Genomic DNA, 23,479 nt, shown 5'->3' on the forward strand with positions numbered 1-23,479 from the left:
TTTCGTTGCAATGACATATTATTATCATTATTGTGACATAAATTTAATGTTTATCAAAAATAGTTTTTGGTTGGAATAAGTAGAGCAGGAAAATAGCTGCAACTGGCAGCCTTCATGTGTTTAATAAACAAGGCTGGAACTGAGTTAAAGTAAAATCAGTTGAAGTATTTCACACATTCCTTTTTCCTCTTTTCAAACCCCTGCTCCACCTTCCTTTTCCTCTATCACTTCCTGTACAGGTGCTGGTCATAAAATTAGAATATCATGAAAAAGTAGATTGATTTCAGTAATTCCATTTAAAAAGTGAAACTTGTATATTATATTCATACATTACATACAAACTCATATATTTCAGATGTTTATTTTGTTTAATTTTGATGATTACAAATGACAACAAATGAAAATCTCAAATTCATCATATCAGAAAATTAGAATATTACTGAAGACCAATAAAAACAAAGGATTTATAGAAATGTTGGCCAACTGAAAAGTATGAACATGAAAAGTATGAGCATGTACAGCACTCAGTATTTAGTTGGGCCTCCTTTGGCCTGTATTACTGCAGCAATGCGGCGTGGCATGGAGTCGATCAGTCTGTGGCACTGCTCAGGTGTTATGATAGCCCAGGTTGCTCTAATAGTGGCTTTTAGCTCTTCTGAATTGTTGGGTCTGGTGTATTGCATCTTCTTCTTCAATATACCCCATAGATTTTCTATGGGGTTAAGGTCAGGAGAGTTTGCTGGCCAATTAAGAACAGGGATACCATGGTCCTTCAACCAGGTACTGGTAGCTTTGGCACTGTGTGCAGGTGCCAAGTCCTGTTGGAAAATGAAATCTGCATCTCCAAAAAGTTGGTCAGCTGCAGGAAGCATGAAGTGCTCTAAAACTTCCTGGTATGTGGCTGCGTTGACCCTGGACCTCAGAAAACACAATGGACCCACACCAGCAGATGACATGGCACCCCAAACCATCACTGACTGTGGAAACTTTACACTGGACTTCAAGCAACGTGGATGAAGTGCCTCTCTTCTTTTCCTCCAGACTCTGGGACCTTGATTTCCAAAGGAAATGCAAAATTTACTTTCATCAGAGAACATGACTTTGGACCACTCACCAGCAGTCCAGTCCTGTTTCTCTTTAGACGCTTCTGACGCTGTCTGTGGTTCAAGAGTGGCTTGACACAAGGAATGCGACAGCAGAAACCCATGTCTTTCATACGTCTGTGTGTGGTGGTTCTTGAAGCACTCACTCCAGCTGCAGTCCACTCTTTGTGAATCTCCCCCACATTTTTGAATGGGTTTTGTTTCACAATCCTCTCCAGGGTGCGGTTATCTCTCTTGCTTGTACACTTTTTTCGACCACATCTTTTCCTTCCCTTCGCCTCTCTATTAATGTGCTTGGACACTGAGCTCTGTGAACAGCCAGCCTCTTTAGCGATGACCTTTTGTGTCTTGCCCTCCTTGTGCAAGGTGTCGATGGTCGTCTTTTGGACAACTGTCAAGTCAGCAGTCTTCCCCATGATTGTGTAGCCTATAGAACTAGACTGAAAGACCATTTAAAGGCTTTTGCAGGTGGTTTGAGTTAATTAGCTGATTAGAGTGTGGCACCAGGGGCCATCAATTTTGAACCTTTTCACAATATTCTAATTTTCTGATATGATGAATTTGAGATTTTCATTTGTTGTCATTTGTAATCATCAAAATTAAACAAAAATAAACATCTGAAATATATGAGTTTGTATGTAATGTATGAATATAATATACAAGTTTCACTTTTTAAATGGAATTACTGAAATCAATCTACTTTTTCATGATATTCTAATTTTATGACCAGCACCTGTATCTGCTCGGTTGAATGTAGTTTAAAAACAAACATGCAAAATCACACTTGAAGTAAACCTATTTACTTCACTACCTTTAGGCTATTTTAAAATATTTCCTATCCTTCTGCCCTTTTTAAAACTAGGTGTACATGTTTTTTTTCTGTATCAAGTCCACTAGCATCCAGCTAGAAGACTTGAACAGTGTTTCCATTGAATTTAGACTGGTTACTTGTTAGAAAGTTAAAACTACTATTGCAAGCAAAAGAAATAGACCCAAAAATATCAATGATGATAGTAAAATGGTTAGATTTACTGTGAAATGTGAATAAATAAGAGCTCTGCTTTGACTTATTCTGACCTACAGCTCCACCTACTGGCCAAGCTGTGACAGTGTACCCCTTATCATTTTTAAGGTGTGCAGGAGATTTTCATATTGCAGTTTTTAGCACTTCCCCTAAGTAAAATTAAGCACTTCCTAGTACTGACAAACTGTAACACACCAGTTTTGTGGGTTTGCTGAAACTATACCTGGTTGATTCTCTGATAAAATATTGCTAATACTTTACAGGAGAAGTGTACATAACAGAACCAGGAAGAAAATTATCTAGTTTTTAAGCTTTTCCTGCAGTTGCTACCAAATGTACAGTGTTCAAAAATTCCTATTTATACTTTAATTCAACCAGGAAAAAAGTTAGTTTTGTTTATATTGGCTGATTCCGGTTAATAGTATTTTTTTTGCATGTTTGGAAATGATGGCAAACCAGACAGATAACCGCTTTCTCTTATTTTTTTTTTCTTTCCACACCAGGGAAACCTGAAGCTTAACCTTGTGCTTCAGTTCAATTTCAATTCAGTTTATTTATATAGTGCCAATTCACAACACATGTTATCTCAAGGCTCTTTACAGTTTACCAGATCTTACATTCAAAAAGCTTGTGTCTATGGAGTGCTTCTGTCATGACTAACACTCGCCTGTGTTTTTAAGGGAAACTAGCTTTAGAAAGTGTGAGGAAGTCACAATGCAGAACAACAAGCAGCAGTTTTCAAACTCTCCCCATCAGCTTGGAGAAAGAGAGGGTGGAAAATATAGATTGAGAAGTCTAAAGTGATTTGTGACCAGGAAGTATCCCCGGACTTCTTGCAGCCTTCGTCAGCACACATACTCTATAGATGAGACTTTCTTTCTTCCTTGTCAGTGTAGTGTGGCGTTCTGCCCCCTCCCCTTTTCTGGTTACAAAGTCATTTCCTCCTGCTTTTTTTTTTTTTTTTGATACGTTTGTGTTTAAGATGGTATCATCATGGAAGAGGACTCCTCATGAACATGTTATGGAAGGTAATGTTTATATAAAACAAGTCTTTTCTTGAGTTGGGTTTGTGGTGGGTTGAAGCTGAGCCTACAGTCTACAGAAACAGGTTGCAGTTAGAGGAGCATCTGTCTATTCGCTAGTTTTATCTCGAGAAGAACGAGCAGATATCGATGAGTTCTCTTAAGAGTTTTTTTTTTTTTTGGTCCTGCCCAGCGGTGGACAGTCACTGCAGAACTGGTGGTCTTATCGGTGCTTTTAACCTTTAGATCTTCACACTTCAGAGAGCTAACGCATCGGATTAAAAAGTGGGATACATGCGGCTTATCTTATGTGTTTTTGTTTGTTTTCATCTTATGAGTTGTTTTTTAAGAGCAAAGTAACAAATGCTATTTATAGCAGAGCTCCTCGCTGAGCTGCTGTGCTGCATTTAGTTTGCTTTTAACCAAAGTTTGCAGCAGATACACTTGCTAATTAAAAATAACCCAAAACAAACCAAAAAGAAAAAAGCCCCTTGTTTTTCAAACCCAGTTACCAAATACTTTGTGAACCATTGTTCGGGACATTGGTTTTTAACTGCCTAAAAACGAATATACATAACGTGGGTGAAGAAAAGCAACAGTCATTGTTTCTTCAGGTTACAGTCATGGTTATTTAGAAGAGATGAAGTTAAATATAGAGCCAGGCTAGCAAACCCCACTCTGCACTCTTCCTCTGAGAAAAAGAGGGAACTAGGGGCCTGTTTCCCGTTATTGTCCGTGTTTTTTTTTCTTTTCTTTCTTTTCTGATGCTCAGTGGTTTGATTTAAGAAAGAAAAACCAGGATATAACTGAGTCTGATGAGTAATTTGTGCAACAAAGATTGTGTTTTTCAATAACTGCTGAAGTGCCATTAGGCAGGGAAGTATCTGCTCACAGAAGACGTCTGCAGCTACCTCCTCTGGAGGAGATGCAGCACAGTGGTAAAGAATGACTTTTTGCATTTCCCTGCCTTTTTATGTAAGCTTTCACTTTTTCACATTTTGCATATGTGTAAAGTGGAAAGAAGTAAAACGTTTATTTTTTTTTTTTTTTATCTAGTTTGTTTGAAAAGTCTGGTGTGCACTTTGACTCTACTACTTTTTAAAGCGACCTTTCACTGTAGTTGCAGCTGAACATCTTTAGGGATACAGTATGTCTCTACCAGCTGCACATTAGCAGAGAATTAAAATCTGTTTATTTTATGAAAATCAACTCTCTATATTCCAGTTTCTGATTGAGGTTCAGGTGACTCTACTCCTGCATGAATATGCTTTGATGGAAACCGTCCCACTGGGAGTCCAGCTGTATATTTTGGCTGGTCATCCAGCTGGAGTGTGAATCCCTATCCCTTAAGTAAAGTGTCTCTACAGCATTTTCCTAAAGATTTGGGCTTTGCCTTCTAGTTATTTAAAATTTAATCGTCTGTTCTACTATGGCAGCATGTGGGGACAGAATAGGAACTACCAATTGTTTTCACCTGTAGACTCTTGGTGTAGAATTGCACATTTGTTAGCTTGGGAACTTTCACAGTTGACAGTTATTGTCATGAGCTGGATTTTCAGAAACTGTGAGAGAATGGGATAAAGAGGAACTTTCACAATAGTGGACTCACAGAAATGTCCGATTTTCCTGGCAGCTTACCAACAGTTAAACCGTGCGCAATTTTTATTAGAATTTTGTAAATAATACTGTGGAATACGTGTGTATTGAATCATCTGATATTTTTAGTTGCACAAATAAAAACAAAACAATATAAAAAGTAATTTTATGTTATGCTAGTTTATATTTTAGGACAGAGAGAAAAATTTCAACAACAAATTCAAAAGGATGTTTACAGATTTTAAACTAGTTTGCTTGTTATTATCAGACTGTATGACTATAGCTTATAACCAGATTATCTCGGTTGATTTTGGACTCAAAGCTCTTTGTAAAGGCTTCTTAAATCCTTTTGTTTTTTTGGGATCTTCGTGGCAAACTGGAAGCATCAGTTCTTCCTACAGAGAGGATTTAGATCTGGAAACTTGTGAAGCCGTTTCCTGACTTTCATGCTACTTGATTACGCCCCTGCGATATGTTAGGCCTAATGACTCTTCCACAACCCATCTTTAGTTTTTGTCATCCTAAATTTCACATTTAACAATCCAGTTTATTGGCCCCTTTAATTCTATGATATCCCTCTTGATTTCTATGATTTCCCTAATGCTTGAGAGTTGAGATGGGATGAGCCACCACAGTTTTCCTAATTTACTTTGATGTTTACTAGAAAAGTTGGACCTGTAGATGTCTCCTCTATAGTAGAGGGTGGACGATTTTAACCCAGGTGTTCTCTGTTACTGTAGTCCAATTGTCCTTAACATTCTCGCGGCCCTCCTTGCACCAGGAGACTAAACATGGTGCTCCGGATCAAGGATGGAGGATTGCTTTTTTATTCCTTCTCCTTCCCATCGATGCTTTATGTAACATTAAACTTTCCTCTTCGGTGAAACATTAAATATGGGGGGAAATAAGACGGACAGTGATGTCATGGCAAAGGTAACTGACCTGCATACATTTTAAACCCGCCATCCCAAAATGGGATGAGGCATAAAATGCACATGAAAGATTTTCTTTAAGTATGGCAATTTTCATATCTTCATCTATTAGCAACCGATGTGCTGCATCGTTCCTTGTGGATTATTTTCCACGCATCGAGGCTTTCTACACTCCAAACACAAGCCTATTGATAATCTATTGTTAAATGTTTTGTTTTTCATTGTGCAATTTGCACATCTCTGCGTTGAGTCCTTCCAAATGATTTATCCGTAAACGCCGTCTGACCAAAGACCTTAAAGGAATAGTACACCCAAAACATGATTAGCCTTCATTTTCTACTCACCCCCATGCTGAACAACACTCTGGAGTACTTTTTTGATATCTCAAATGCATCTGGAGATCTGGGAGGCTTCTTGCTGTCTGCTGACATTCAAATAATGGAGGTCCATGGTGCCCGAGACAGAAAGGTCCATAAAAGTCCACAAAAAACGTGTCAATATTCCTCCATACTGCTCGTCCAATGTATTCCAAGTGTCCTGAGTGGGTAGCATCCAGAATTTACTCGAAACGAAGTCATTTAGAATGTTTTTAGAGTATAAACAGTAGTGTATAGGATTTCCTGAAAGCGCGCACCTGCGCGTTCACGACGCTACGGAAGCCGGCAGACCAAACCAGACGAAAGTGCGCATTCAGCGTCTGCTCTGCCAATAATGCAAGCGTAGAAGAAGAAATGTGCTGTTTACCTGTGCAAAGAAAGAAACAACAAAAGAAAAATGTCTGAGGACTTCAGTGTTGAGGAAGAGCATGAGTTCTTTGCCGAGCTGAATGCGCTGGTTTGGTCTGCCGGCTTCCGTAGCTTCGTGAACGCGCATGTGCGCGCTTTCAGGAAATCCTATACACTACTGTTTATACTCTAAAAACATTCTAAATGACTTCGTACTTAAATCGACTTAAATATTTTTTGTGTAAATTTTAATTGTTTTTGCTTTTCTCTCTTAGCTTAAACTCCTTAGTTCAGGAAGTAAACTGGCCCTTGGTGTGGTTTACACTTTAGTGAGCTCTAGTTTAAGATGCAGTAGTCATGTGGCTGCTGCGTGGGTGGTGACTCTACATAATGTTGTGAAAACTAGACACTGGAAGTTTTCTTTTTGTTCTGAGCATCTGTTCGGTCTTAGACCTGGCTTCCTTTTTTATGAAACTGAAACATATAATTCCAGTTTCTTCAGCCTTAGATCTGTTACGCATTTGTTCTTGGAAAATTAACCAATATCAGTGGAAAAAATTGACAACATTGTAATGATACAGAAATAAGGTCTTCAGCTGATGTCATTATTAAAAAAAATACCACAACTAGAAGAGAGGTTGACACTTTTGAAAGATTTTGCAGATGTTGGTTTTGCTTTTTTAGGAACTTAGACTTACCTCCCTGGTGGTTTGAGGTATTTATACATCTTTTATCTGTTTGTTAGTAATGTGTTTCAAGGTTTAAGTGAAAATGTATGCTGCTTCAGTCTCACCAAACCTTAAAGTTTAAGATCAAGCTGTAGTTGATTCAAAGGAGCGGAGGCTGCAAGCCAGAAGGATCTATGGCCTGATTCAACTCGAATTTTGACAATAACAAATCTGCAGAACATCTAATTAGTTTAGTTTAGATTTATTAGGATCCCCATTAGCTGCCAAAGAAATGGCCTAAATTCCTGGGGTCCTCACATAAAGAAATTACATTAAATTATGAACAAACCATTAAAAAAATGCACAAGTTGCACAGTAGGAAATAATAGGAACATTAAAAAGTGTAGAAATATATAACATAAATACACTGGTCAGTTTATCATATCATCTGCAGTAGTTCTGAAGACGGTATCTTTTTGAAGCTTGTTCTGTTCTGGACTCTTCGCGTGGTTATTGGCAGTTGGTTCCAGTGACAAATGGCTCTATATACACTGTGGATTTTAGATACCAGGATCTGGTAGTTTGTTCTGGGTCGAGGGAGTTTAATGTCTCCAACTAGTGCCTGCCTTGTTGATCTAATGATCAGAGATTGTGGATTTTGGTTTTTTCTTTGCTTTTGGACAGGTGAGATGGGGTGATCTCTAGAATGATTCTGTAAACAAATGAATGACTTAGTTTAAAGGCAGACATCCAGTTAACTTTAGCATACAGCGTACAGTCATTAGGAATTCCCCCCCAAAAAGAAAGAAAATTAAAAACAATAGACTGGACTTTATTTCCAAGTCTGAAGACTTTTCGCTTCCCATCCAGGAAGATTTTTCAATTCCAAATGTCAGGAATAGCGTTGAGTTTGGGTCTTGTTGGAGGTTTCTTCCTGTTAAAAGGGAGTTTTTCCTCTCCACTTTCGCTATAAGCATGCTTAGTGCGGGGGATTGAATACGAGTCAATGAGTTGATTTTCCTTAGATAACTTTGAATCAATTTGACTGCAGGATCTGGTGAGAAGACCTGTGTTGTGAATTGGTGCTATATAAATAAACTGAATTGAATTGAATTGAGTTCGAGGTTTTATACAGTAGCCCAACAAAGCCTTGTTTTTGCTTTGAAAACATGCAAATTGGAACAGATGAAGGGGTCCACCCATTTGAAATAGGGGGTCGCCTGGCTTTAGGAAGGGTACATAATTTCGTGATTAATCTTATTGACCCATGGTTCATACAGTCTACCATTTAGAAACTGAACAGAAGCATCCATATAATTCACATCAATACTTTAAAATTAAGATCTTTTGAACATTTATTCATTTTATAATAAAAGGACATATTTTCAATTTTAATCAGTTTTATGTCATACTTTCAAGAGTTTCCTAGAACTCATTAATTAAATGCCATTGATACGTATTGGCATTTAATCGATGAGTTCTAGGAAACTTGATTCTATGATTGTAGATATAAACTTGAGTTGCTAGAGTTCTTATTAAACGTTTTACCAAGATTCTTTATCTGAGCTGTTAAAAAATGTGTTTTGTTTTATCAGCGTTAAGGACAAGCTGCAAATTATACAATGTGTCTAGAAGTCTTATTTAAAGCAAGTTGAGGATACTAGAGGGTGCAGTGAGTGATAATGGACCTTGTACAGAACTTAAAGCCTTTTTAACTTGTATAACCTCAAAGAAAGAAGCTTTTATGTGGACAGCTAGGATTCTGCTGGTGAGACAGTTTGCAAACCAACCACTGCTTGTTGAGAAGACCTAATCTGCTTAAAACAATCCAAAGTGGTCTATATATGAGAGAAAAATGAAAAGACATTGCAGTTCCATAGAGGCAACACAAATAGTTAAAGAAAATAAGGGTAAGACATTAAAATAAGAGCATCATATAAAAAAATTAAGTGCTAAAAAAAGATTGATAAATTACTTTAAAAAGATCACGAGAATGTAATGAAAAAAAAATGAAAACTTTACTAATTATGTTTAGATAGCAGAGTCTATAAGGTGTTTTTAATCTTGATTTAAAGCAATTAAGGCCTCAGCACTTTCTGAGTTTTCAGAGTTTATTCCAGATTAGTGAAACATAGGAACTAAACGCTGCTTTTCTTAGTTTGGTTTTGGTTCTAGGTATGCCAAGTATAATTCAATTCAGTTTATTTATATAGCGCCAAATTCCCAACACATGTCATCTCAAGGCACTTTACAGTTCAACCAGATCATACAGTCAAATTGATACAAAGTTCTCTATCTAAGGAAAACCAGTTGATTGCATTGACTCATTGACTCAAATACAATCTCTCACACTAAGCATGCTTGTAGTGACAGTGGAGAGGAAAAACTCCCTTTTAACAGGAAGAAACCTCCAGCAGAACCAGGCTCAGTGTGAGCGGCCATCTGCCGAGGCCGACTGGGTTTCAAGGAGATGGAAGCAGAGACACAAAAAGCAGCTGTATAAGGCGGCCCCGTCCAGGAAACACACAGCCAGGCAGACGAGCTCCAAGGCAGCTCCCATGCCAGAGGACGAAGAGAGCACATCCACTCAGTCACGGCCAGAGAAACAGGACCACACTGGAAAACAGGCCGATCTCCAACATCTATAAACAAGGGTGTTGATGGAAGCAGCACAGCTGATGTTTCTTTCCAGGATGACGTCACAGCCAAACAGGAACAGACGAGGCAAAGCTACTCTGAGGAAAAGCAGAGAGAGCAGAAGGTTAGAGATTGAACTAACAGATTCTGCAGAATAGGAGAACAGAGAGAGAATGAAGCAGAATGATGAAATGGGGGTCCCTATGTCCTCCAGAAGTCTAAGCCTATAGCAGCATAACTATAGAGATAGCTCAGGATAACCTGAGCCACTCTAACTATAAGCTTTATCAAAAAGGAAAGTTTTAAGCCTAGCCTTAAAAGTAGACAGGGTGTCTGCCCCACGGACTAAAACTGGTAGTTGGTTCCACAGGAGAGGAGCCTGATGACTAAAAGATCTGCCTCCCATTCTACTTTTAGAAATTCTAGGAACCACTAGTAAACCTGCAGATTGAGAGCGAAGTGCTCTGTTAGGAACATAAGGAACAATCACATCTCTGATATAAGATGGAGCTTGGCCATTTAAGGCTTTATATGTGAGAAGGAGGATTTTAAATTCTATTCTTGATTTAACAGGAAGCCAATGAAGAGAAGCCAGGATAGGCGAGATATGATCTCTCTTTTTAATTTTCATTAGAACTCTGGCTGCAGCATTTTGCATCAGCTGAAGGCTTTTAACTACAGTTTGTGGACTTCCTGATAGTAAAGAATTACAGTAGTCCAGCCTTGAAGTAACAAATGCATGGACTAGTTTCTCAGCATCACCCCTGGACAGGAGATTTCTAATTTTTGCAATGTTCCTCAGATGAAAGAAGGATATTCTAGAAACCTCTTTGATATGGGATTTAAATGACAGGTCCTGATCAAAAATAACACCAAGATTTTTTACTTTATTATCTGAAATCAGTTTAATCCCATCCAAATGAAGTGACTGGCTAATCAGCTTCTTTTTCAGAGACTCTGGTCCAAAGACTATAACTTCTGTTTTGTCTGCATTCAGAAGCAGAAAGTTAAGAGTCATCCAGGTTTTTATGTCTTCAAGACATGCCTGTAATCTATGTAATGGGTTAGCTTCATCTGGATTTATAGACAGATATAGCTGGGTATCATCAGCATAACAGTGGAAATTAATCCCATGCTGTCTAATAACTCTACCAATTGGGAGCATGTATAAAGTAAAGAGAATTGGTCCTAGCACTGATCCCTGTGGTACTCCACAGGTAACCTGTGAGGATGAGGAAGATTTGTCATTAACATGAACAAACTGAATTCGATCAGATAGATAAGATTTAAACCAGTCTAGTGCTGTTCCTTTAATTCCAACAAAATATTCAAGTCTTTCTAAAAGAATATTATGGTCAACTGTATCAAATGCAGCACGAAGATCTAACAGGACGAGCACAGATACAAGTCCATTATCTGAGGCCATGAGAATATCATTAGTGACTTTCACCAGAGCTGTTTCAGTGCTATGATGAGCTCTAAAGCCAGACTGAAACTCTTCAAAAAGTTCATTATGGTGTAAGTGATCGCAAACTTGTTTGGCAACTACTTTCTCAAGAATTTTGGATAAGAAAGGAAGATTGGATATAGGTCTATAATTGACCAAGTCATCTGGGTCAAGAGACGGTTTCTTAAGCAGAGGTTTAATTACAGCAACCTTAAAAGCTTTAGGTACATATCCCTGTAACAGAGATAGATTAATCACATCTAAAATGGAGGAGGAGATCAAAGGGAATACCTCCTTAAATAACCTGGTTGGAACTGGATCTAACATACAAGTTGAAGGCTTAGATTAGGACAATAATTTTGCTAATTCAGAAAGTTCAACTGGATCAAAGCAGTCTAAACCCGGTTCAGATTCCATGACTACCTCAGGTACAATCGCGGATAGAGGAGTGCTTATGATCTTATTTTTAATAAGATCAATCTTATTTATAAAGAATCCCATAAAATCATTGCTGCTAAGAGCAGGTGGTATGGACGGTTCAACAGAGCTATGGCTCTGGGTGAGTTTGGCAACTGTATTAAAAAGAAATCTAGGATTATTCTTATTCTCCTCTATTAATGAGGAGAAGTATGCTGCTCTTGCTTTACAAAGGGTCCTCTTATACAGCAGTAAACCATTTTTCCAGACTTGGAAGGACTCCCGCAGGCCTGTGGAGCGATATTTTCTCTCCAGTTTCCTAGCATTTTGCTTCAAAGTACGCAGCTCTGCATTAAACCAAGGAGCAAGCTTTCTATTTTTAACGGTTTTCATTTTCAAAGGAGCTGCGTTGTCTAAGGCAGTACGCAGAGAACTAGCAACCCCATCAACAAAATCATCAACCTGTGAAGGGGAATAAGCTATGCTTTTGCACTCTGCAGCACTACTCAGTGACACAGAGGAGAGAGAAAGTGAAGCAGATTCTTTAAAATTTATAACTGCACTATCTGATAAAGATCTACTAAAATTGAACCTTCTTTTGGGGGAGGAGAACTCTGTTAAAGTAATCCTGAAGGTTATTAGAAAGTGGTCAGAGAGGACAGGGTTGTGAGGAAATACTGTTATTTCTTCACATTCTATGCCATATGTAAGCACAAGATCCAAAGTATGAAGATTAGAATGTGTGGGACTATTCACATTTTGAACAAAGCCAATAGTGTCTAAGATAGCATTAAAGATTTTAATACCAAATCAGAAAGGAACTCTGAAAACTCATCTAAAAATTCAGAGTAAGGACCTGGTGGACGATACAAAGTTACAAAAAGAAGAGGTTTTCTTGCCTTGAAATTTGGATGAGGGAAATTAAGGAATTAAATGTTCCAAAGAGTTGTAGGTTTTAACTGTTTTGGGAGTAATCAGTAAGTCAGACTGGAAGATTGTTGCTACTCGTCCTCCTCGCCCAGAACTTCTGGGTATGTGAAAATTTAAATAGCTTGAAGGAGTTGCCTCATTTATGCTCACATAATCCTCTTGCTGCAGCCAGGTTTCTGTAAGGCAAAACAAGTCAATGTGATTATCACAAATCAAGTCATTAACTAGCAGACTTTTAGAGGAAAGCGATCTTATGTTAAACAGACCGCATTTAATTGTTTTAACTTTTTCCCCAATTGAAGTTATTTTGATTTTAATTAGATTATCATGATTTACTCCTTTGGGAATCTTTGCTAATTTATTAGATTTTGGTCGTGGGCAAGACACTGTCTGGATGGAGTAAAGAGTGGGTAACAGTAGAGAAGCTGCAGAGATGTGTGGTAAACTACAACTCTGCTTCCTGGTCTGCACCCTGGGTGGTCAGGGTTTTGGAGGACTAATAAATGTGGCCAGATTCCTAGAAAGAAGAGCTGCACCATCCAAAGTGGGATGGATGCCGTCTCTCCGAATCAGACCAGGCTTTCCCCAAAAGGATTGCCAATTATTAATGTAGCCCACGTTGTTTTCAGGACACCACCTAGACAACCAGCGGTTGAATGACGACATGCGGCTAAACATGTCATCACTGGTCAGATCAGGGAGGGGACCAGAGAAAATTACGGAGTCCGACATTTTTTTGGCAAACTTACACACCGAAGCAACACTAATTTTAGTGACCTCCGATCGGCGTAACCGGGTGTCATTACCACCAGCGTGAATAACAATCTTACTGTATTGTACCTTATCCTTAGCCAGCAGTTTCAGGTAGGATTTGATGTCGCCCGTTCTGGCCCCCGGCAAACATTTGACTATGGTCCCTGGTGTCTCTAATGCCACGTTTCTGACTATGGAGCTGCCAATCACCAGAGTGGGCTTCTCAGTGGGTGTGTCACTGAGTGGGGAAAACCGGTTAGAAACGTGAACGGGTTGGTGGTGACCAGTGGGCAGAGATCCACGACTACGCTTTCTGCGTACAGTTACCCAATCGCCTGGCTGCTCAGGCACTTTTGGAGGACAGCTACGTGGGGGGCCTACTTTAACTCCTGGATGTTCAACAGCCTGAAGCCTGGATTCTAACTCTGACACCCTCGCCTCCAAGGCTACAAAAATACTACACTTATTACACATCCCATTATCACTAAAGGAGGCAGAGGAATAACTGAACATCTGACACAGAGAGCAGGAGAGAGGAGAGGAAGAAGGAAGAGTTGGAAAAGAGTCAAGGGAGGGAGAGAGAGAAGCCATAGCAATGCTAAGCTAGCGCTAGCCTAGGCTAGCTACTCCTTGCTATCAGAAATAAAACCGTGTGAAACTGACAAGTGCTCAGTAGAAAAGTGCAGCAGAAGGTTCTATGTTTTAAAGTAGTCAGTTAGAGTTACTCAGATACAGAGATATCACAGAGAAAATAACTTAACTTCAGATGGAGTTCCTCTGGACAGCTGCAACAGCTCCACACTCAGTTAATCCAAACAGGAAGTGAACAGGTCCAAAACAGCCAAAACACAATGAAGTCATTAGACCTGGGAGGTTGAAACCCTGGCAGCAAGTCTGTAATATATTTTGGAGCTAAGCCATTTAGTGATTTATAGTGTAACACAAGGATTTAAAAAGTCTATTCTCTGACATACGGGGAGAAATTGTAATAAATTTAGAATAGGGGTGATGTGCTCCGCTTTCTTAGTTTTGGTGAGGACACAGGCAGCTACATTCTGGCTCACCTGCAGCTGTTTGATGGACTTTAGGCAAACCTATGAAGACACCATTACAGTTATCTATTCTACTAAAGATGAATGCATAAATTAGTTTTTCAAGATCCTGATAAGATCTCAGTCCTTTAATACCAGAGATGTTCTTTAGGTAATAGAAAGCTGATTTTTTTCACAGTCTTTATATGCCTTTAAATGTTCAGGTGAGTCCATTACTACACCCAGATTTCATCACCAACTAGAGTACTCTTTGAGAAGCCCAGAATACAATAATCAAGTGAAAAAACTGCAAACAATATTTTATACATCCGGTTTCAAAATGTAACATGAAAAAATACTTACCAGCAATAGCATAATGCATCAGTCATGATACAAAACAATCCAAGAAAACAGGTGATGTGAATGTTTTTAGCAGCTTTCAAAGCAATCCATTAAACAGATCTGCTTTTTTTTTATTAATCTTAGCCCTGACAATTATTTCTATTAAAGCTTTAAAGAATATAAGTCATTTGGTAAGGATTGTATCAGATTTATTCACATTTCATAGGTTATTACCGTCTTAAATGTGATTTCTAATGGTCTCAATCAGGGATTATTTTTTATTATTATTTTTACTTGCTGAAGCCTGGAAACTATGGATATGCTTTGAATAATCTTGCAGGTATTTAAAATTTAATCGCTGCCTAAGATAATGAACTTTTGTCTACAATGTCCTGATAAAATGATAGGGATCTGGTGCAACCAGCATGCATTTCCAGGTTTTATCTTGTGTGTGTGTGTGTGTTGATGTCACATCAGTGGTACTGCAGGTACTGTTTATTTACACTGTGACTGTGTCCCACAGCTTGAGCATGTTAGAACCTGCAGCTTAACCAGGAAGCAAAGAAGGAAAAACAGAAGAGTTTTCTCTCTCTTGGATCATTTCATGTGCAGTTCTAGACAAGTTTTTATACCTGGATTCACTCTTTTTGATCCGGTTCGGGTGGATGAATATTTAGCAATCATACTTGTATAAGTATGAAGTTTCCCATGCAGTGATTTCTCTAGTTTCAACACAGGGAGGAGTGAGGTGTCAAAGGAGAACCGTTTGACAGAGGATGTTCAAACTCGGCATTCTGCGTGGATTTTTCACCCGATCTGATGCCACCATGGTGTCAGAGGACTCCCCTTCCTCTCTCCATTGCCCTGCTGACCTGTCCTGTTCGTTTTTACCCCCCAGCCCCTCTGCAACCAAGACTGGAACTGAGGAGCTGATCCAGAGAAACACCACTCCGCAGATCCCACTTCGCAGCAGGACGCCGCAAACACAGGAAAACAGCCAGCTGTCCGCTCAGCCTGAAGCACAGCCCGCTCTGCCTGCAAGGAGGATCTGCAAACCTCCTTGTGAGTTCAGCAACATTCACGATCAGCAACAATTTCCTAAAATATGTAGATCCAGACTCAAAGTGAAAGAAGTATTTCCGTTCACATTCTGAATGTCATCTGTTGAATTCATGAAATGAAACCAATGTAAATAATTGTCAGAGAAATGACGATGCAGAAGGTTTATTCAGAACATTTCAGAACTATTTTCACAGTAAATCAGTGTACTTGTTAAAACTGAGGTAAACTTTCTAGATGCCCCAGACAGATCCGTACGATTTAAGAGATGTGTTATTATAACAAGATAATCTGGTTCATCTCTGGGTTGGAACGGTGCTGCAGACTTTTTCACCACCTGGTTCCTACTTTAACTTTACAGGAACAGCTTCTATTTATGGCATTTATTCAAAACCTAATACTTCGGCATTCTAAGTTCCTACCGCTCTTATAGTGTTACCAGTCTTTAAAACAGACAAAGTATGTCCTTCCAGTACCTGAGAGCTGTCATGCTCTTCCTGGTAGATCAAAGTTATGTCATGGTTGGCATCAATGTTATGTAGGTCAAAAAAACTCCCCTTTATTGCTGGTACTTTGGTTCCAAACAGATTTTTAACAGGAACCTACAACTCTTCTGTTTTTTTCCAACCCTTTGTTTATCTGCAGGATTTTACTTAGGACTGCAAAGCTGAAAGAAATCTCTCACATGTATTGTTGCTTTTCTTTCATAATTACTACTTGCATCCTCATGCTTTTAAATAGATTTGTATTTTTGTCTTTGTAAGATCCGTTTTTCAGTGCATCCTCATCAGAATTATTTGGAGCAGTAAAGCAGAAGCTGGCTTAAGATATTTAAAAATGTTTCATTATGTTTCAGTTTAAATCAACATGTCTCTAACAGTAATTTTATCCGACATCTTGGCTTGAAAAACAGGCTGTTTTATAGTTAAAGAATGAAGTGCTACGGGTCCCTTATAACAAAGCAAATGTTTGGACATTTATAATTAAAATCATAACGTTTACCAGAAAAAGAAATATTGCACTCCCTATCAAAATATTAGCACTATGTTTAAAAAAATCAAGAATTTGTATTTTGCACTGTGGAATGTTCACTTGCAGTTTTATAGGCAACTTCGCTCCTCCAGCTCCACTGTCCTGCAACTTTTGCATGCATCCCTGCTCCATCTCGCCTAAAACAAAAGGCGAAATTACCTCCTTGGCATGTCGGTAGGTTTAGCAGAGGCCTGGCCATGAACCATTTACTTGTTTCAGGTGTGTTGAAGAAAGGATACATGCAAAAGCTGCAGGACAGTGGCGCTCGACACCAACGCTCCAACCCCGGAGCTTAATATTGCAGAAAGACATGACAGCAAGAGCCTTAATACTTGACCAAAAATAACATTGAATCCTGTATTTGTTGCAGAGTTTGGATTTTAAAACCCTGGTGTCTGAAACTTTTGATGAGCTGCTGAGCAGCCTATTTCAGTTAAACTGTTGTTGATTTTTTTAAGCTTGCCTGCTCAGAACTTTTGTTCCTAGCTCCTGCTTCTTTTTTTTAGCATTGTGAAACTTGAACTTCTTAGGCTTCACTGTAGCAAAATGCTAATACTTGCACTTTAAAAAAAAACTAGTCTACACATTTTGAAACATTGCAATGGCTTAAAAAGTTGCAGCTTGATTTTAGAAGAAGGAAATAAATTCCTTTAAGCAAAGCAATGATTTCAACACTTGTGGAAATAACCTTGTCTGCATGGTTTAAATGCTGGAGGCAATATTATTTGTCCTTGACAATTAGTTTCAATCATGACACAAGTAAAGATATGTGTGCACAGTCTTCTAAGCCGCCCTCACACACGTCTGCACAGTTTATTAAGCTCTAAACAATGAGGGAACATCTTGTAATGCTGATTGTATACTGCTAAATGAGCACGGTTTAAAAAATGAAACGGGAGAGATTATATCTCAGAATATGCAACATGGAATTTGGAGGATCTGATGATGTGGGCCATATGAGCATTTGCCCAGGACAGAATTAGAAAAGAGGTATGCACACACACTAGATTAAAACATAAAGAAATTAAAATAAAAACACCAATCTTTATGCTTCACTGTAAACAAGTTTTCAAATGCTTTTACAGACGTGCAGTTAACAGGGAACTGGCGCCCTCTATTTGTTGCTGAGAATAAAAAGACTTTTTATGTGCCTTAGTGGAACTGCAGTTTGTTTTTACCCTAAGCCAGGATTCTTTTTTTATTTGATAGCTTTGGTAGCAGAAGAAGGAGCTCACCCTGTCTGTTTTCAGTAAAACGTTGTAAAGGGATGTAGCCCCTGTTCTTCATTTTTGGTGTGTTAGGGTTATGTTAACAAGCACGTTTGACTGTATAGACAGCACTGTGTCTTACAAAGTGTCAATCAGATAATTTTGCGCCATCTCAACCAGTAGAAATAACAAGAATGAGCAAAGGAACAATTTGAAAAATGTGTTTCTTCCCTCTTGTTGGGTGGTTTTAAGACAGGCAGTACTCAGGCAGCTACTCTAAAGGAAAACACAAACTTACTTGCAGTGAGAATAAACCAATCTAAGGAAGAACACATAGTGATTTCAAGTGTACAGTGATTTTTGGTTAAAGCTAAAGACAAAAGAGAAGGAGGTGGAACCTTTTCTTCTTTTGGGCTGGTAGGTCAAATTTTTTATTGAAATACAAATATCCAACTGATCCAAAAAATTTAAATTTCCTAATTATTGCTTAAAGCTTGAATGATGAACTGTTGTCTTTTGTAATGGTCATTTTTTTCTCTCTCTAATTAAAGTTCAAACAATGCATATTGCATAACATTATCTGATATTACTTGTTTTACTTTATACACATGAATTTGGGAGATCTTTTCATAAATATTATTCCATCTATTTAGATTTTTGTTGTTGTAAATAATCCTTTGTATATTCATAAGTCTTCCTTCTGGTCTCATTATTTTATACATTGATATTTTGCATGACATACGGCAGGCAGTTGTGCTTCAAATCTGATACTTAGTTCGAATAAAACCCCCCCAAAACGTTTTCTTTCTTGCAAGGACAGAAACTGCAAGAAACAAACTTGAACCTGGTTATGCAATCAAATTCTTTAGAGTATTTTTGCAGGTATACTCTTCTGTGACCAACACAGCTCGTAACCCAGCAGGTATTTCTGCATTTCCTTGAATGGTCGTGGTTGTAAGCACACAGAGACTAAAAAAATGCATATAATGTGTCATCTTCAGACCTCATGTTACTAGCAAGAACAATATCTCACAAAAGTTAGTACATCTCTCACCTTTTTGTAAATATTCTACTGATTAACTTCATAGGACAACACAGGAGATATGACACTTTAAAACAGTTCAAAGTAGTCGGATCAGAATTGTATAACAGCAAACATTCTTTGTCCTTTCAGAATAACTCCAGTCAGTCGGTAACATCTAAACACATTTGACATAAAATGAGTGAAAAATAAGTGAAAATGTCCAAAATGTGTCTTTTTGATGTCTTGCTCCCACATTCTCTCGTACTGATCACTGAGAGTTCAAAAATGTATCTTAGCTCTCTGAGGATCTGAAAAACTCCCATAAAGATTAAAGATGGCCTCGATGGTAACAACATTGTCAACACCCTGAAACTGAGCTGCAGCGCAGTGGCCAAGATCATGCAGTGGTTAAACAGGACACGTTCTAGACACAGCAAGCCTCGCCGTGGTCAACCAGCAAAGTTCAGTGCAGGGCGTATGAATGCTGCCAGCATTGCTGCAGAGGTTGAAGGACTGGAGGCTCAGCCTGTCGGTGCTCAGACCATACACCGCATTCCGCTTCAATTTGGTCTGCATGCCTCTTCTAAAGATGATGTACGAGATGGCCTTTAAATTAAACAGCTTGATGAAGACAAAGAGACTCTAAGGAGGTGGAAACCTGGAAATATGTCCTGTGGTCAGATGAGACACAGACCTATTTAGACAGCTGGGGTCAAACAGGGGAGGGCTACAAAGATCAGCCGGTGGTGGGGTGTACAGCTTTGGGGCCCTAATGAATGATGTTAATTTTGGTAATTGAGGGAATCATAAATGCAAATGTATGTGATTTGTTCACTATTTGATATGGCCTCAAAGAATCTTCAGTGTTTAAAAAAACTGAGAGAGGTTTACTAACCTTGAAAACTTGTTGAATGATTGTTTGACTCTATTGATCTCACAGTGGAGAAATTTACTCGCTACATCCTATATATATATATATATATATATATATATATATATATATATATATATATATATATATATATATATATATATATATATATATATATATATATATATATATATATATATATATATATATATATATATATATATATATATATATATATATATATATATTGTACAGGGTGTCAAATATAAAGATACAGTTTATTGCACAGGGTGTCAAATAGTAATTGCACATTATACATTGCACAAGTAACTGCTGTTGTAGTGTCGCATTGTAGAGTCTGGTTGCAGCTCCTTTTAACAAACAGGGTGTAAAAGTATTTAACTAAAGGAGCTGCTCAGCTCCTCTGCAGTCTGGTGCAGAGGGTGGAAGGTGTTGTCCATGATGGATCTAAGCTTGGACAGCACCCTCCTCTCGGCCACTTCCTCCACTGAGTCCAGAGTGTTGTTACAATATCCTCTGAGTGGAGAGCCTGTATGTCTAGTACCTCAGGGAGGTAATGTTTGTAGGTTTCTAAACTAATATCTGAAGATGGATCTCTTAAGATTTAAATAAGAGGTGTTTTTTTTTCTACTTAAAAGATAAAGTCTGAAATAGAAAGATGTGATTAATCTATCTCTGTTACAGGGATATGTACCTAAAGCTTTTAAGGTTGCTGTAATTAAACCTCTGCTTAAGAAACCGTCTCTTGACCCAGATGACTTGGTCAATTATAGACCTATATCCAATCTTCCTTTCTTATCCAAAATTCTTGAGAAAGTAGTTGCCAAACAAGTTTGCGATCACTTACACCATAATGAACTTTTTGAAGAGTTTCAGTCTGGCTTTAGAGCTCATCATAGCACTGAAACAGCTCTGGTGAAAGTCACTAATGATATTCTCATGGCCTCAGATAATGGACTTGTATCTGTGCTCGTCCTGTTGGATCTTAGTGCTGCATTTGATACAGTTGACCATAATATTCTTTTAGAAAGACTTGAATATTTTGTTGGAATTAAAGGAACAGCACTAGACTGGTTTAAATCTTATCTATCTGATCGAATTCAGTTTGTTCATGTTAATGATAGATCTTCAACACGCTCAAAGGTTACCTGTGGAGTACCACAGGGATCAGTGCTAGGACCAATTCTCTTTACTTTATACATGCTCCCAATTGGTAGAATTATTAGACAGCATGGGATTAATTTCCACTGTTATGCTGATGATACCCAGCTATATCTGTCTATAAATCCAGATGAAGCTAACCCATTACATAGATTACAGGCATGTCTTGAAGACATAAAAACCTGGATGACTCTTAACTTTCTGCTTCTGAATGCAGATAAAACAGAAGTTATAGTCTTTGGACCAGAGTCTCTGAAAAAGAAACTGATTAGCCAGTCACTTCATTTGGATGGGATTAAACTGATTTCAGATAATAAAGTAAAAAATCTTGGTGTTATTTTTGATCAGGACCTGTCATTTAGATCCCATATCAAAGAGGTTTCTAGAATTTCCTTCTTTCATCTGAGGAACATTGCAAAAATTAGAAATATCCTGTCCAGGGGTGATGCTGAGAAACTAGTCCATGCATTTGTTACTTCAAGGCTGGACTATTGTAATTCTTTACTATCAGGAAGTCCACAAACTGTAGTTAAAAGCCTTCAGCTGATCCAAAATGCTGCAGCCAGGGTTCTGATGAAAATTAAAAAGAGAGATCATATCTCGCCTATCCTGGCTTCTCTTCATTGGCTTCCTGTTAAATCAAGAATAGAATTTAAAATCCTCCTTCTCACATATAAAGCCTTAAATGGCCAAGCACCATCTTATATCAGAGATCTGATTGTTCCTTATGTTCCTAACAGAGCACTTCGCTCTCAATCTGCAGGTTTACTAGTGGTTCCTAGAATTTCTAAAAGTAGAATGGGAGGCAGATCTTTTAGTTATCAGGCTCCTCTCCTGTGGAACCAACTACCAGTTTTAGTCCGTGAGGCAGACACCCTGTCTACTTTTAAGGCTAGGCTTAAAACTTTCCTTTTTGATAAAGCTTATAGTTAGGGTGGCTCAGGTTATCCTGAGCTATCTCTATAGTTATGCTGCTATAGGCTTAGACTGCTGGAGGACATAGGGACCCCCATTTCATCATTCTGCTTCATTCTCTCTCTGTTCTCCTATTCTGCAGAATCTGTTAGTTCAATCTCTAACCTTCTGCTCTCTCTGCTTTTCCTCAGAGTAGCTTTGCCTCGTCTGTTCCTGTTTGGCTGTGACGTCATCCTGGAAAGAAACATCAGCTGTGCTGCTTCCATCAACACCCTTGTTTATAGATGTTGGAGATCGGCCTGTTTTCCAGTGTGGTCCTGTTTCTCTGTCCGTGACTGAGTGGATGTTCTCTCTTCGTCCTCTGGCATGGGAGCTGCCTTGGAGCTCGTCTGCCTGGCTGTGTGTTTCCTGGACGGGGCCGCCTTTTACAGCTGCTTTTTGTATCTCTGTTTCTGTCTCTTTGAACCCCAGTCGGCCTCGGCAGATGGCCGCTCACACTGAGCCTGGTTCTGCTGGAGGTTTCTTCCTGTTAAAAGGGAGTTTTTCCTCTCCACTGTCGCTACAAGCATGCTTAGTGTGGGGGATTGTATTTGAGTCAATGAGTCAATGCAATCAACTGGTTTTCCTTAGATAGAAAACTTTGTATCAATTTGACTGTATGATCTGGTTGAACTGTAAAGTGCCTTGAGATGACATGTGTTGTGAATATGGCGCTATATAAATAAACTGAATTGAATTGAATTGAATTGAAATATCCTTGCTTGCATTTTTAAAAGTCCTAAAACTTGGTTGAACAATTTATTTCTAATTTCATGTTTGTAACTTTCTTTCATTTCTCTTTTCTTTTTTTTTAGTTCCTATTTCGGTCGATGACAGTTCTGATGACTACGTGGACTCAGACCTGTTTAACTCCAGTGTTCAGCAAAAGAAGGTGGCAGACAGGGTAAGGGGATGAATGATGTGTTATAAACCTTCCATCCATCTGTTATCTGCTTTTAACATGACCACTAATTGTCTCCTCTACAGGACATGTCCCTGCAAGTGCCCAATCACCATAAGGAGCGGATCTGTTCTCTTTATAGTGACGATGAGGTTTTAGATGAAGATGAGTGAGTGATTCTGTCTAAGTATTATGTTCCTTTCATTGCTCATCTTAATTGCATTCTGTAAGGAGCAGTAAACTGTTGTTTAATCGAATCATCTTTCATCATAAATTCTCAAATGAACAAATCTGACAGTATTTCCCCATTATAGACTTCTTTGACTTTCTTTTCTTTTCTTCATGTAACGGTTTAAGCACATCCAATAGATTTTACTGTCACACAGTTAACCAAAGGAAATATTATATTTATCTGATAGTTTTCAAATGATGATTAAAGTTAAAGAATTGAATCCAAAAATTAAACTTTGAGTGAACTGATTAGGAGAGCTGGGTTGAATCTCTCTAACCACATTATCAGTAAATTTATTTAAATAGACCATTTATGACAAATTGAAGTATGCTAAACATCTCAAAAAGCAAAACATGACTTTGCAATCCATAGAAATTCAAGAGTAGAAG

The 23,479-nt window shown here is 38.4% G+C and overlaps 1 protein-coding gene across 5 annotated transcripts in view; it reads left to right on the top strand.

Annotated features, from left to right (window-relative positions):
- The window catches only part of LOC119771780 (arf-GAP with Rho-GAP domain, ANK repeat and PH domain-containing protein 1-like), an 88,196-nt gene that overhangs the window by 24,151 nt on the left and 40,566 nt on the right, over positions 1 to 23,479 (top strand). For 3 of the 5 annotated variants that reach the window (XM_038267913.1, XM_038267915.1, XM_038267914.1), the window contains exons 3-5: positions 15,526 to 15,689; positions 22,773 to 22,861; positions 22,945 to 23,027. In XM_038267913.1, coding sequence (XP_038123841.1) covers positions 15,526 to 15,689; positions 22,773 to 22,861; positions 22,945 to 23,027 — 336 coding nt within the window. Of the gene's footprint in view, positions 1 to 3,094; positions 3,156 to 15,525; positions 15,690 to 18,206; positions 18,344 to 22,772; positions 22,862 to 22,944; positions 23,028 to 23,479 lie in introns of those variants that run through there. The other 2 variants (XM_038267916.1, XM_038267917.1) reach the window with 2 other exon arrangements.

Source organism: Cyprinodon tularosa, unplaced genomic scaffold (assembly GCF_016077235.1).
Source record: "Cyprinodon tularosa strain WSP-4 unplaced genomic scaffold, ASM1607723v1 ctg69, whole genome shotgun sequence".
Classification (NCBI taxonomy): Eukaryota; Metazoa; Chordata; class Actinopteri; order Cyprinodontiformes; family Cyprinodontidae; genus Cyprinodon; species Cyprinodon tularosa.